This window comes from Lissotriton vulgaris, unplaced genomic scaffold (assembly GCF_964263255.1).
Source record: "Lissotriton vulgaris unplaced genomic scaffold, aLisVul1.2 SCAFFOLD_4167, whole genome shotgun sequence".
Lineage (NCBI taxonomy): Eukaryota > Metazoa > Chordata > Amphibia > Caudata > Salamandridae > Lissotriton > Lissotriton vulgaris.
This window is the reverse complement of record NW_028255489.1, coordinates 30,423-46,865: the sequence shown is the minus strand read 5'-3', so window position 1 is coordinate 46,865 and position 16,443 is coordinate 30,423. Positions and strand designations below refer to the sequence as shown.

The 16,443-nt window shown below is 44.2% G+C and overlaps 1 protein-coding gene across 1 annotated transcript in view; it reads right to left on the bottom strand.

Moving 5' to 3' along the window:
* The window catches only part of LOC147659111 (uncharacterized), a 59,925-nt gene that overhangs the window by 27,634 nt on the left and 15,848 nt on the right, over positions 1–16,443 (bottom strand). Inside the window, exons 4-6 of the mRNA XM_086951968.1 lie at positions 14,659–14,772; positions 14,027–14,140; positions 8,562–8,672 (exon numbers count right to left, since the gene is read on the bottom strand). Coding sequence (XP_086808094.1) covers positions 8,562–8,672; positions 14,027–14,140; positions 14,659–14,772 — 339 coding nt within the window. The remainder of the gene's footprint in view (positions 1–8,561; positions 8,673–14,026; positions 14,141–14,658; positions 14,773–16,443) is intronic.

The window sequence follows — 16,443 nt, the reverse complement described above, 5'->3', positions numbered from 1 at the left end:
AAGGGGGCTTATGTACTTATGTGTCCAATACGGCGGGGAAGATGAATGTGAAGCTTGAGAATGGGACTGAATTTTATCAGATATTGTCAGTGAGTTTGGGGGGAGAAAAGGGCACAGTTTTAATACATTTCTATAACATCCCTAAAACCCAAATCACAAAGGTCCTAGTGGATTTATGTCAAGCACTGAGACACATACAAGAACATTTGCCAGGGGATATGTGTATTATATGGGTTGGTGATTTTAACTGTTCCTTATGTCGACATAGCCAACAGGGCATTTGCGGCCCAGGCAAAGACAAGGAAGACACATTAACCCATTTCTCCCACAAAACTATGGGGGATCTGTTGAATAAAATAACTTTCCAATTCGACTTGGGCTATGCGAACAAATTATGCACACCCCCTGTACCCTTCGAGCCCACTTTTAATGGGAATGGGTGTAATTCAGTAATTGATTTCGCCCTTATGACAAACAGGTATTCCTGTAAGGTCTGTATCTGCAAAGCATGTGAAATAGTGATGAGTGATCATTACCCGATCAGGTTGGACCTCTATGTAGAAGGGGACACACAAACTTCCAAAGAGAAAGAAACAACTTTAATTGTAAAATAAATCTCGCGAGGATAAACGGAAACACTTTAAACTGGCCTAAAGTGGACCCTGTGGTCTTCCTTGAAACCTTGGTTAATAAGATAAATGTGAAAGTCCTAAAAAATGAAACTAAAAGTAAGGAAGAGGTGAGACTGGCCAGAAAAGATTACCGACTATCAATAAAAAAAAGCGAAAGACCCAACTGAAAACGGAAGCATGGCAGGCTTTGCACCAGGCATGTATAACTAAGGATAATATTGTTTTTTCAAAAGCGGTTAATGCCCTCTTTTTCGGAAATAGGGAAACTGATATTATTGATGCGGTAATTACTGAAGATAAATGGGTCAATTTTTTTAAAGAGCTTTACATGGATGAAGTTTTAAATCAGAGTGAGGGAATCGTTGCTGCAGTTGAGGGCGAAGCTAACGCACAACTCACATCCTTTCCCTTGGATATTGAAATGTCCTACAAAGAAGTCATAATGGCCATAAATGAGAGTACCGCAGGGAAAGCTCCAGGACCGGACGGCGTCCCCTTGGATGTTTACAAGTCCAACATTGAACTATGGGCCCGCTCCTAACTAATGTTTTGAATAGCTGCAATCGTTATAGGTTTATCCCGACTTGGTCAGATGCAATTGTGATCCCTATTTTCAAAAAGGGAGATAGAAACGAACCACGTTGCTATTGCCCAATCTCATTATTGGATGCACTCATGAAAGTTGCCAGGAAGGTAATCTTAAATAAATTACAACTTTGGGTAGAAGATACAGGCTTATTAGCCAAATTTCAATACGGGTTTCGGGCAGGGTTGGGAACGACCGGGCAGGGACTAAACCTAGTATTAATTATCGGTAAATATTCATTAGCAAAAAGGGGAAAGTTTTTATTGACTTTTGTTGACTTAGGCTCAGCCTTTGATTGTGTGAATCATGACAAGCTATGGAGCACCTTAAGAGAGATGGATGTCGATCCCAATTTGCTACTATTCGTTAAGGAATTGTACAGGGGAGCGGGGGCGAGGGTTCGGTATAGGAAACAGGGGGAATGCTCAACTAAATTTAGCATAAAAAAGGGGGGAATTCAAGGTTGTATACTTGCCCCTTTTTTGTTTTCCCTATACATAAATAGTGTAGGACATTACCTGACAGAACTCAGGCAGGATTACCCAATCATTAAGAATACCCCTGTTCCTATTTTATTGTATGCGGACGACGCAGTCATCAAGGCGCGGACGCAGATAGGCCTCCAAAGAGATGTTACTAACTTCGCTACCTACATGAAAGATAGAGGATTTAAAGTAAATATAAGTAAGACCTATACCATGAGTTGTGGGGTAAAAAGGAGCAAAACATGTAAAATTTTAATTGAAAAGAAAAAAATAGAAAATACGGATAGATTCTCCTATTTGGAAATCAATTTTGATAAGACAGGTTCATGGTTAGCGGCCGTGAATGCGAGAACATTGTCTTACTCTAGAGCAATAGGTGCAGTGCTGAATTTCTCTAAACAACTGGGTGGTAGACCAGTCTCGGAGCTATTGGACATTTACAAATCTAAATGCGTATCTACCGCGACATATGGGGCAGGGATCTGGAGAATAGCGGATGTCCAACAAATTCAACGCTGTGAAAACGCCTTTTTAAGTTATCTCTTAGCAGTCCCTGGTTCTACTGCTATGTTTGTATGCCACAGGGAACTTGGTTTGTCTTACATATCTGATATCATCAAAATAAATCCCCTTTTATTGTGGCATAAGGTGTGGACATCCACTGAGACTGGTTTTAATAGAGACGTAATTCGGAATTGTCTCAAATTAGACGGGGTAGCCAGCATACCATGGATTAAATATATAAAAAAATTATCGTATGATATTGGCCATCCCGAATACTTTGATTTCCCAAATAGTCTGGAAAGGATATCGAGAAAAATTCTGAAAGTAAATTGCTTAAACTACCTAGAGAATAAGCGTTGGCTTTCTGAAAAAGTGAAGAAAACAGTTATGGAGAATCACTTGATGATGCTATGTCAAGGTATACAAACCTATCTGTTATAGGTTCAGAGTATCTTTTCCCGCATGCTTTTAACACGGTTTCGTTGTGGGTCCTTTTTTAGAATGGTTACCTTCTCAGAAACAAATACTTGGTCTAGAAATCTGTCACTATGCCCGTGTGATGATATTTCCGCACAATCCACACTACACTGCATGTTTTTCTGTAAATACTATAATCTACCAAGGAGAAGGTTTTTAATTTGTATCTCAAAGAAGTGGGGTCTTAGACAATGTAGAATAGCATTTCTGAGGCTACAAACCCTAGAAAATGAACAGACAATCATGGCTACTTCGTCTTTTTTAAAGGCAATCATCAGATATAGGAATACTATGTAAAAATCTATTTATCGCATCCCTTGTCTGTGTTAAAAATCTCTTTTATAAATATTATGAGCTGCTTTTATAAATTTAAAAAATGTGGTAATACAGTATCAAGATGTGAAATATTAGTGTGGTTGTTATTCTGTACTGTGCTTTTATGATTTTTGACAATTGCAGATCTCTGTAACCCAGAGATATCTGCCAGACATAAGTTCACATGTAGAATAATGCAATCCATCACGACTTTTAGCTGCAGTACAACGGGATCATTGCAAATAACTAACCCCCCCCCAACTATCCCCAACTATCCCCAACTCCCTCCCGCCCGGACCCCTCCCCCCTTGCACGGTTTCTGACAAGTCCAACCATTCGCGTACACACATCTTGCGGCATAGCTCATTCACACCTCTAATTCCGGGTCTTGTTCCGGCGGGGGCTCCAGCCATATGCCCCTGTAGTCGGCCCATCTCTTCCAGATCTTGTAATGCTTACTGGGGCAACCTCGGGCAAGAAATATGGGCTTCTCCATCCCCATGCAAAAATCTAGGCCCCTTTTCCATGCTATAAGTGACGGGGCCCGCGGGTCCTTCCACGCCCTCGCAATGTCTCGTTTGGCCACTGTGAGTCCTAATAGTAACAGATGTCTCTTATAGAGGTTGCCTCCCACTCCTTCCAACACATGCAACAATCCCAGTCGCAGTGTGCGCGGGAGCACCCAGCCCAGCGCTTCATCCAAACCATTCCAGACTCCATTCCAGAACAGATCTAGACGCCCACAACTCCACACTGTATGGAAGAACGTGCCCTCCTCACATCCACACCTAGTACACTCTGGGGACGCAATAAGGCCCGCCCGCCACAGCCTCCACCGTGTATAGTACGCTCTGTGGAAGTATTTAAATTGAATCAACCTCAGGCGGACCGGAATGGCCGCACCTCTGGGGCCTTCCAGAGCCTCATTCCAGTCTTCCTCCTCCAGTGTCCCGACCTCAGCCTCCCAGGTCTCCTTTAGTTTGTGTAGATCAGAGGAACAGTGTATGACCAGGGATTGGTATATGCGGGAAATCTTTTTATTTTCGATATCCCCCATGAAGACCCGTGTCTCCAATGGGCTAAACTCGGGAAGTGAGGTCAAACCCTCCAGATCCGGGGCCAGGGCATGGCGAAATTGTAGGTAACGAAAGAACTGCGTGCGGGGCATATTATACTCGATACTCAGGGCTTGAAACGACTTGTCGTCGTCCCCGTCACAACATCACCCAACCTAGTAATACCAATAGCGTCCCACCCCGCAGAGCCGGAAAGGGTCGCCAATCCCGGGAAGCGGCCATTTCACCAGAGGGGGGTTTCTTCAGTCAAGGGCCGCCACCATCCCATCCGCCGCAGCGCTCGCCTCCAAACCTCGAAGACTACCTGTGTCACCGACGGCAAGGCCTTGCGCCCACCCGTCATGTAAAGCAGCTCATGGAGCGAGTGGGGCTCCTTCAAGAGCCTCTCCAGTGCATAGGCCGGGACTCCCCTGTCCCCATACCATCATTCATTCAATACTAGAAGATGCGACGCTTGGTAATAGGAAAGAACATCTGAAGTCGACAACCCCCCACAGTACGTTGAACGAAAGCATGTGCGTAGCGCCACACGAACGGAACTGCCCACCCAAAGGAAATGCCCCAGGACTGAGTCTACTTGCTTGAACCAGGAAGGCTGGATGGAATACGGGTGATTTTGCAACTGATATAGCAGTTGGGGCAAGGCCACCATTTTAAATATGGCTGATCTACCATAGATGGTCAGTGGCATGCGGGACCATATTTTAATATCTGCCCGGGTCCGTTCCCAGACTGGTACCACATTTCGCTCCCATGCAACTGCGGGGATCTCGGACAGGAATACGCCTAGATATTTGATGCCCCCGATTGCCCTCTGGAGCTCCGCTGCCCAATCTCCAATCGTTGGGCCACTCCCCAGCACCCAGAGCGTAGATTTGCGTGGGTTCATGTAGAGGCCTGAAGTCTCGCCGAAGATCTGCAGAATGCGTAGAAGACGAGGCCCCGACCGATTGAGATCTGTTAGGAAAAATAGGACATCGTCTGCGTATAGCGCAATGCGGTCTGACAGGTCCCGCGTCCACTCGAACCCCTTCAGCTGTGCGTCCACCCAGACCCAGGCAGCCAGGGGCTCCATGGCCAAGGCGAACAGATAGGGCGAAAGGGGGCAGCCCTGTCTAGTTCCCCTCTGGATGGCAAAGCTCGAGGACACCGCCCCCGCCACCAAGATAGAAGCCGTTAGATCAGTGTACAGTAATTTCACATAGGACAAGAATACGGGCCCTAGATTCAGGCGCGGCAGGAGCGAGAACAGATATGTCCAACTGAGCGAGTCAAACGCCCTGTCCATATCGGCCAGGAATAGCGCCGCCTGCGTTCCAGAGGACTGAATTGCCGCTACTGCGACATAGGCCCGCCTGATATTGTGCCGTGTCGCCCGCCGGGGCATAAACCCGGCCTGGTCAGGATGTATAAGTTCAGTGATATACGGCAATAACCTATTGGCCAGCGCCTTGGCCAAGACTTTGGCCTCCACGTTCAGTAGGGAGATTGGACGATACGAAGCGTACTGCCCGGGAGGTCGACCAGGTTTGTGAAACACCACAACCTCAGCATGTCTCCAGTCCGGGAGTAGGCTGCCATGCTCCCTTGCCTCCTCCACTACCGCTCTATAGTGGGCCCCCAGTTGTAGATGGAATTTCTTAAAGAACTCACTGGGGAAGCCATTAGGGCCAGGAGCCTACCCAGTGTTCAGTTCTCCCAGGGCGACCCCCAGCTCGTCCTCCGTTAGTGGACTATCCAGGCGGTCTCGGGCCTCATCTGAAACTGCTCGTGGCGGCACGTCGGCTATAAACTTAGCAATTAGGTCTGCAGAAATGCATTCGTGCGGGGAATATAAGTCAGCGTAGTAAGCCGCAAATCCCTCCGCCAGCGACTTGGGATCTGTCATCGGGGAACCGGAATCATCTAAGATCCTCAGAGGGGTCTGAGCCTGGAACTGACCCTGACACAACCTATGGAGCATCGTCCCAGCCTTATCCCCCCCATTGATAGACCCTGCTGCGGGTCGCCAGCCACAACTGCCGCGCCTCATCCAGTAACAATGAGGTATAAGACTGCTGCGCAAGCAGCAACTGCTCCACCGTCCGGTCCTCCCCTCCCAGGCCACTGTGTTGCTCCAATTCCCTAATTCTGGCCTCGGCCAGATCCATGGCCTCCCTACGCCTCCTCCTAGCTGCCGCACACCAACCAATGTAAATGCCCCGCAGCGTGGGCTTCATAGCCTCCCAGAGCGTCGTCGCAGTCGCTACTGTCCCGACAATCTTAGCAGGCGTCATCCAATCGTAGAGAGGCCAGCTGGGTTTAAAAGGTGGACATTGAAGGCATTTCTTAATCCATTGGGCATTTGAAAAAGTCAAAACGACGAAACGCGTCATGCCTGAAATGCTGAATAAAGCGCGATTTTGACCTGCTGAACTGGTGTGACTTGTTCTTTTCCTTTGGAGGGGAACTTGGTTTTGGATATATTTATATATATTCACTTAAAAAAAACAAAGGTTACAGAGACGTTATAGTTAGGAAATAGATTTTGAAAAACCTTGGAAATTCACTTAAAAACAAAGTTTAAAGGGACTTTATAGATAGGCTCCGATTTCATTCATAAAAAAACAGTAACATTCAGCAGTTATAGTTACCTGAGCTATAACTATAATTTATGCCCCCGCAATGCACTGCTTATGACCTCACATATTACATCACTCATGACATGGTCAGAGATATAACTGATGACATCACTGAGGGAGTCAGCACTGCTTTTACAGAGAGGGAGCTGCTAGCAGTCAGCACCCTGTCTGTAAAAGCAATTATGCTCCGCTTTCAGCAAGCGAGAGCTGCATAATGCTCTTGCTTGCTGAAGCCGACCACAGTATGCTATGGCTTGGCTGGAGCAGTAAAGCTCCTGCTAAGCCATGGCAAACAGCTATGCCCTGCGGGGGGTCACCCCAGGACATAGCAAGAGCTGGCCCTGGGGGGTGGCGGTCCCTGGGGCTTTGGGTGACCACGCGCCCCCCCTTACTTTAAATGTCATGATTTTCCCTGCGGAGGTGGCGGTCCTCAGGGCTGACGGTGTGTCACACAGGCCCCCGGCGTTCATTTCACTTTAGACTCAGGAAGGTGGCAGTCTCCAGGGGTGTGGAGGGGCCACCTGCCCCCACATTAATGACATATTTAGCCACGGGAAGTGGCAGTCCCCCAGGCTTTGAGGGAGGCTGCATATTCCACCCCCGCATTAATTCAACATGTACCCTCTGGAGGTAGCGGAGCAGGCAACCCTTCATAAAATATAAACAATGCCACGGGGAGGTGGCGGTTCCCGGGACTTTATGAGCCATAGGAGGGGGCCCCTTGTGACCCCCTCCTTAATATATTGTACATGCCCCTGGGACCTGGTCCACCTGGGGGCTCAAGATTACAGAAGTTCGGGAGACCGCGCTCTGTTTTTGTTTTTTTCTGCGAAATCCACAGGTCCTGTGCAACTCAAGACAAATTCTTTTTTTAATGCTTTATTGTCCCTGTGGGACCCCCCCCAAGAGGGCTAGGGGGTCAGGCTTTTTCTACCCTGCCCCTTTTCAATTTGTAATCAATGTTACTAGATGAAATAAACAATTAGTCACTGCTTAGCAATTGCTTTTTTTAAACCAGCAATATCTGAACTGAAAGGTTTGTTCTTATGAGATAGAATCATGGTTGAGTCACTATTTTTGACACCTCATTAAGTAGCATTTTTAAAATGAATAAGCGGTTCTTCACTAATTTTCCTACTTGACTGGCCATGGACAAATCATAATCTACAAAGACTCCAAAGTTCCAGGACTTGGAGACAAGAACAGGGACAGTTCTCAATTCTGTAGGCCACCACTCATCAGTCCAAATCAAATACAGATTTGTATGTAAGCAAAAAAAACTCAGTTTTATCTTATTTTAGATGGCCACAGCTGGAATGCATCCAGGTGGCTACTGCCTGCACATGCGATTGAAAACCAGCTGTTTTCATAAATGGTGACCATAATCTGTGTGTCATCCACATATGACATACCTCAAAGTGAAAAGAGTGAACCCGCCCCACCAGGAGAGACATATAGATGCTAAGTAACGCATGGCTCAAAGAGAAACCCTGATGAACATCTTGGGCTATTGAAACAGCTGCCAAAGTGAGAGGGGCAAAGGAAATTGCCTGTGTTCTGTCAGCTAGAATGGACGCAAGCCATTTAAGGGCCTGGGGCCAGTCCCCAATCTTATAAAGATACTCAATTAAGATGGTTATGAGAGACATTATCAAAAGCTGCAGAAAGATCTACAAAGACAAAGGCTGCAGATACCCCTTGTGCAAGTTATCCATGGCCACCTCCCCCCAGCCGTTCCTGTACTGTGAAAGAATATCTGATTCTTTTCACTATGCTGTGAACTAGTGTGTCATCAGAAACCCGTGCATAACAAACATGATTATCTCATGACTTTAAATGATACAAGCAAAGCACTAATTACTTACCTGAGGAACAACTGCTGCTTCCCTTCCTCTTAAAGTCTTCATGTTCCATTTCACACGCCTCTTCCTCATCCTTAATCCGAAATGAAAAAACTGATGCAGCAACTTCATGTCCTTTTTAGAAAGTAAAACAAAATTATACAACACACATCTTATTGTAACATCAACCCTTCTTTTTTAATGCAAGGATCTAGAGGGGGTTGTGAACCAGCAAAATGAAATCCACATGGAGGCCTTTCAAAGGCTTGGAATGCCCTCCAGAGGGATTTGCTTCCCTCTGGTGTCGCAGAATTCATTCATGGGCCGGTGAATTCCTATCCCTGCACAAACCGTTGTTTATGCAGGGATTGGATTTTGGGTACTATGGCACACAAGCGCTCCTGGAATTTTTCCCAAACGAACTTCGACAGGTCAAACCTGCCAAAAATTACCAGAGGGGAAGGAAGGCAAATTCCCATACATGCAGAATATAGTGTGGAAAACATCAAATTCTAAATGTAATTCTTCATTTTCCTCAGGAAAACTAAGAAGAGGAAACATTTACTGCACCACATAAATACAACATCTGCAGTACTTATTTTTCATTATTCCAATTTCCCCAACTCATCCAGTACTTACTGCCTCCAGACACCATGTGACGTAGCTAAAACAATACCAGCCCTCGTACTCCTTTTCTCCTCAAGCCCCTTCCCTCGCTAGGCACAATTAAGAGGATGGAGCCCAGCAGTACTTCCTGTAATCCCCAAGCAGCAGGGGTTGAGGCTGAGATCACAAGAAGGGATGGTGGGACATAAGTACTGGAACAAGGAAGTGTAATCAGAGTAAGATTACCACTAAGTAATTTGCACATTATCTCTTCAACCTTTCCTCACACCAGTCCTTACTATATGAGGATACGCAGGAAGCTCACAATCTGAAGTGCAAAAAGGTCAAACAAATCTTAAGCAACACAAGATGCTCCAGACAATATCACTGTAGGTAATGCAGGCATGCAGGTGATTTAACCAACAGGAATAGTCCTTTGAGTAGCCTCAACTCTAACTGAACAGCAGAGAAAAGAAGAAGTGGACCTAAAAAAGCCCGATGGGAATCCCAGGACAAAGGTCCAACCCAGTCACAGCCAAACGTAAGCAGAACCAAGGCAGACTGCCTCACACAAGTAATGGATAAAGAAATCCAAGGCAAACTAGCTAAAGACAAGAAAAGACTTGAATGAAGGGACCACCTATGAATATGATGGAATAGACTATCCATCCAATTAACACAAAGCCATAGTAAGAAAAGTCTCACGCACGCCTCAGACACTCTGACAGAGGCACACAGGAAGACAGCATCCAAGACCGCAGATACAAGAGGATCCAGCATGAAAAAAAGTGTGATATCATGTAATTGGATCTCAGTTCCGCCCTCTCTTTTTTTTACGGATTTTTATATAGCACAAACTTGACCCAAAGGTATCGGATATCAGAGCGCTTTACATAGCACCAGTTGCGTTACATGAGGACACATTCCTTTCTGTTAGGCACAGGGAGATTAAATGATTTGCCCAGAATTACAGGACGTTCAGCATCATTGCCGAGACTCGAACCCGGTTCCCGAGATTCGAGGTTGACTGCCCAAGCCGTTAGGCCAACTCCTCTCCCCTTCATTCACATAAAAAAGAGGAGGCTGATATAAAATAGAAGGCTCAGAAGAAAATGACTCTATAGCGAGTATGACTGCTATGTAAATCTGTAGCTAGCACACCTAGATAGTCCTATTCAACGTATCTTTCTAAGGTTAAATCTGGTATTTGGAGCTTCCCAGTATGAGTGGTTGTGCCCATATATATACATATAGCGAGTATCCCATTGAATGAGTGGGTAACCAGGGAGCAAGCGGGTCCAAAGATTTATGAAAGTCACTGATTTTAGAAGTCTTCAAAACACCTTATGGTAGAGCTGACCCTCTAGGAGGCATATGGTCACAGCAGCAGCAGGACTTGAATCCTTATCTTCCGACTGAGTGTCACAGACCATAACCACCTGGCCAAGAGAGCCTCTTCAAACTACAAACTGGCCATAATGCGATGTTCGGTAGCCCTACTTTCTGCAACGAGCATTTGAAGCATCCCAGGACCACCGCTGACAACAAAGTTCACAAGAAGGTCTGTTCTTCCTGGAACCAAACATGTAGAGCTGGGGCAAACCAATAATCACAAGATTCCACACTTCCCACTTCTAGATACAGTGACCCAAAACATTCATAACAAGAATAAGCAGTGAGAAAAGCCAGGCAGACACTGCCTTCCACCAACCATAGCAACCTGGAAGAAGCAGAGAGGAAGGCTCATAAATATCAGCCTGATTCACCTTCCACAACAGTAAGGTGGAGAGAAAATGCAGCAGAGCCGGGCAATGAAGAATAAACAAACTTTACCTGCACACCCCTACAAATCAAATTACAGGAATCCACGGAAAGAGTCCCAAGTCCTGGCTCCCGGCAGAGAGCTGTGCACACCTATCTTAGTCCAAGAGAAACTTGATACAATCAGAAAAATAAATGCTAAGTAAGAGGACCTGCCCCAACCATGTCCACACAGCAAAGTCTGTGGTAGCAGACACAAGAAAAAAGGAAGAAATGCTTGACTCTACCTCTTCTGTGGTCTTTCGCGAGGGAAGGGCTCTAGAGCGAGGGAAGCTAAGAAAAGAAGCAGGAGGACTGTTTTTGGTTTAGATTGGACACGTGGTGTCAGTAGGGAGTTAGATGCACATCAAATAGGACTTGAACGAGGAAGGATTGAGGAGGTAATGTGCCTTCTTGCAGTGAGTGTTCTCACAGTTAAGAAAGGTTCTATCTCATCACTGCAAGAGGGTTCTAGTCTAGAAAAGCAAATGCTCACACATTTCAAGAGCTTCCATATTCTCACAGTCCATGTGCTTGCACGGTACAAGGGTTCATCTCACTGCTGAGGGTTCTTGCCCCGCATACTCGTGCTCACACTACAAGGCTGTTCATATTTTCTCACAACCCATGTTATTACCTAGAGGTGTGTGCGATGTAGTCCTTTCTTGTCGGATTATAACACACAGTGTGTCCAATCATCTGTTCTTATCAAATAATTCATAGAAAGTGTCACCCTGCATCATTCACCTGGTGAAACCTTACTTGATAATTATATTTGTCAGTTTAAGGTCTGCACCAACAATCTAATTACTGGTAGTATTAGTGTATGAGAACCAGACAGTAGGTGTCTAGGCAACTGATATTTTGGTTTTTAATACCACAAAGCTGTCATTCTGTGTATCTGCATGGAGGAATTATTAGTAGAAACATCTGGAGCTCCTCACCGCCTTTCAGAACGGACTTCAGTTTGGATTGAAGGAGCTGTTCTTAAAGGAAAGTCTTGGTTTTCTAAGGACCACCGATTTTCTAACTAAAGTGAGGATTTTGAGAGAAATATACAATCTCCATTTTTTTCTCAGGTGATGATTACTTTTGTCTTTTGAAAGTAGACCAGAATAACTGTTGGCAGAAGGACACAAGTTACTACCTCTATGGCCCACTAAATATAGTTACCACCTCTAAGGCCCACTAAATATACTGAAGCTTCAAACGGCGTGGCTTCCTCCTAAATGGCATGTGATGTACTTTCCTGTGATGACATAAGAGGGGCAACAGTTAAATAATCTCTTTTCCATTGATATCCTTATACTAACTAATCATTTAGGCATCTGAAAATATCCTATCTCATTTTGGTCACAGAATGTTGGTAAGTATGCCTTAAATACTTCCTCGGTTCTTCCTGAATTCTATGTCTGGAATACTGTCCTTTTAACCGTATCTGGACATGCCCTGCCAACTCGAATTAACAGTTCTGCTTATCAAAGACCTAAGGGTTCTAGGCTTATATATTTTCCCTCTACTGAAAAGCTAATGGCTAGTTCCTATCTATTGTCAACCTGATGTTACATGGTGTTCACCGGTTACTTAAACAATTCTGCATGCAATCCCACGTATTAGTCACATATCCCATTTGTTATGAACATCACTTTGTTGCGACGTGGACCAAGTTCAGCGATCCATAAACAAAATTTAAAAAATAACTTAGGAGGCGTTCCACTGAGAGCAATTGATTGAACGGACACAAAAATGCTTATTATTTATGTCACCCGATGTGCACGATAATGGAGCCTGATCAAAGAACTTTGGGTTTGATTATGATCTTGGCGGATGGGATGCTCCATCAAATGTGATGGATATCCGATCCACCATATTACAAGTTCCTTAGAATATAATGGAATTTTGGGAATATGACAGACGGGATTTCCGTCACATTTGTGACAAAGTATCCAATCCGGCAAGATCGTATTCAGGCTCTTTGTAACATTTTTTATTATTTTTGAGGAGATCGGAGTGTAGGAGGAAGTAGGGAGCTCTCTTTAAATAGATCTTGTCGGAATATCCTTTCCATCAAGCCAACGCACTCAGACTGGTGCTGCTTTGTGAAGCTTTTGTCAGGCAAATGTCTCAGTTTAGACGATGCTGGGGTTTAACGCAGCTGCTTTTTATAGGATTGACTTCTTAAAGTCCTTCTATTACCATGATATGCACCACAATCTTCCCAATTAAGGGAGCAACCCAAGGGCAGACAGACACAATTATGCAGCTGAAGCATGAATACACGGTGTACACATATCTGGAAGGTATGAGTGTTCGGCATCAATACATATAGAGTGTTGGCAAACAATTTCTGTGCTAGCCACTAGGGTGGACTTTTCCATACACGTGAGATTGCAGACGGCTGCAAATACTGAACACAGGAAAAGGAAAAGTTACCTTGCGGTCCTTTGTAGCAGATGACTGACTATTTTCAAGCAATGTCAAAAATGAGATGATGAGCAACGTTTTATAAGTTACTAAGTAATTAATCACTTTTAAGACTCATTTAATTCAATAACGTAGCAGCATTTTTATCATGCTAGATCATGGTCAAGTATGATACAGGCCAGTAACTTGCATTGGTTGGCGGTAAGTAACAAGACCAATCCTACCCATACCCTCCATGCGATTTCCATGGTGATACCCATATTTGGAAGAGAAGGAGCACATGGTGAAAGAAAGTAGGGATACACAACTTCTTCCAAAAACCAAACGTACCAAAGCATACTTACAAAATGTCAAACAGGAAGACCAAGAAATAAAGAATAGACTACTAGGGACGAACGCTCTCAGGTTCATGCAGCATCATTCTCGATAATAGGAGTATGCAGACACAAGCAGAGATTAAGGGTCAGGAGACCTAATCTGCCCTTGAAGAACGGTCTGTTTTGGGACAACTCTTCTACAAGATTAATCTCCAAACACAATCAAGGGTTTGTTGGAAAGGGTGGGTGTTGCACTAAATAAGATACTTTGCAACTTAAGAAATCATTTCAGGTGTTAAAAGGGTTGCTCAGAAACTAGACCCAAAACTGTGAGAAACCCACCTGCACTGGGGTCGGCGCTGCTTTCTCCAAGATGCTCAATAAAAATTGAAACCGCCTCTTCTTCTTTCCTCAAACAGCCATCGTTCCTGATAAATGGAAATCCAGTGGAACACACTGGAAATAATAATGCATGTAGGAGAGTGAAGAATTATGAATGTGTCATGAATTCTTAACCAACACTGGTAGCATGCTTTTTCTCAAAAATGAATTAATAAAATCCACAGTGAACATCTGGCATTTCTCCTGCCCAGGATCAGTTATTTGGATATGTTCCTGTTTCTTTGGGTTCCATTAAATTGGTTAATAGTACGGCTTGGTATATGTAGCACTTAGCAATGGCAAAAAAACAGTAGCATTAAGTGCTATGCAAAACAAGCTATCATTCTCGTTAATACTACAATCATATGTATCTGAAAAGGGCATATGGACCTGTTCACAATTATACTACATGCATTCTTTGCCAATGATTTCCTTTCTGTACTATTCTGAATTTTAACCCACATATATCATTTGTGAGAACGTGTGCTATTTTTTTTGGTGAGCAGTATTTCCAATACAGAAGCAGAGGGTGGCAGCCATTGCATGCATTGTTTAGCAGCCTAAAGGGATCGAGATGAGCCCTTTTCACCAACCTGCACTCCTGCAGTCCTTTCTTTCCTTTTCCTCTGACTGTGATGGGTTTATCAGGGCTGGGTTGTCATTTATGTTTATTCTGGATATTACATCATGGTTGGTGGTCGTGTCACCTACAATGAAAAAAAGACAATTCAATATTTAAATTCATACATGAAAATATTTCCCCATTTGAAACTCAAAGGAGTCACCTTTTGGGAGTAACTCCTGGTCTCAATCTGTTTAAATAGCTTCAATTGGTGTTTTGAGAGAGAGAACCCAGGGGCCTCTTTTTGGTTTTCATATAAAAACATTTATGACGTCAATATTGAAAATAGCTCTCTTCAGTGGCGGATTAGTATCTTTATTGAGAAAGCGCGTGCTGACAGAGGAGGTTACACAACATGGCCCATCTCTGCTAAAGAGGTCACCACAGCGGAACAATTGGAGAAAAAGAGAGTTCTAGCAATGCATTGCCTAGGATTGTTTATAACTACCATAATAGAAGCAGTACTTACATCACCAGCCGTATAAGGGTCGGTATGGTCTACTCTTAGGGATGCAGGAGCAGAAGGATACCCGCATCATCCAACCCGGGGAAAGCCCCTTAAGCCATACCAGCTATCATCAGAGGAAAGAACAGACAAACAATAATCTTATTTTTGGCAGACCTAGCCTTTTCTCTACTGGTTAACTAATTAGGCAGTGGACTGTACCAACACTAGAGCCCGAGGGGAGACCCCATGTAAATGGACTTCACAAACAGTGAAGCGACTGGAAATTGGAATGCGCTAAAAAATTATGCTTCCCACTCGCGCCCCCATTGCATAGTAGACGAAAGATCACTTCCAAGTGCAAGCTACCGCCACCCATGAATTATGGCTGTCTAAGTAACTGTGTCCTTACAGACAAAATGTATTATATTTCTAATTTTTATTCTTACTGAAAACCATTCCATTACACTTTATAAGATGTACTTCAGACTTGCAGTCTCTCACAGGTATGTATGCCTGCAGCATGGGAAATGGTAGAAAGCCAGAAGCCGAACTTGCAACTGGCTGGAAGGATGCTTAGTGTATGTCTAGGCCATTCCTCTAGGGCATGCACATCAAATTAGACCTTCCCGGAACTTTCATAATAACAACAACATTTTACTTGATATTTTATTTATTCAATGATTAGCATTGCTATGTGTACCTCTTTCTTCATACTGATGTTTCGATTCAGCTTTTAATCTTTCGGCCAATTCAGATGTTAAGTTCTTATTGTGAATGGCCTGTTAATTCCGATGGGCGAGGCACCAGGAGTTACTGGGCCCATCGGAATTATAAAGATGCAGAAACATTGTGGTCTGTCTTGTTTACACACTCGAGTTTAAACTAAGGGGGAAACTCAGGGGAGGAATGGCAAATAACTGGTGAATCAAAACTGGAATTACTGATCCACCCAGTAATTCCGTATTTCTCATTGGAACCTCAAGGTTCAACTCAGAACACCCACTAATTCTGCACCCCAGGAGTTGACAGGATCACAAGAATGGAATTAATAGGACACCTACTAACATTTACTCTGGGTGTGCTGACTTATCCAGGTACGGGTTTCTTGACACTCATAACGGGGTCCTTAACATCTGCCTTTTCATAGGCCAGGTTTCTTATTGAGGTACCAGCTTCCTTTGTTTATATCCATTCCAGCGTATCTCCTATCAAAATGTGTGTGTCTTTTACTTTAAGATTTGCTACTTTCCACTTTAATTTTTATTATCCTGGGAAATGTGCATTATAGGGTACAAAAAGAATACACAT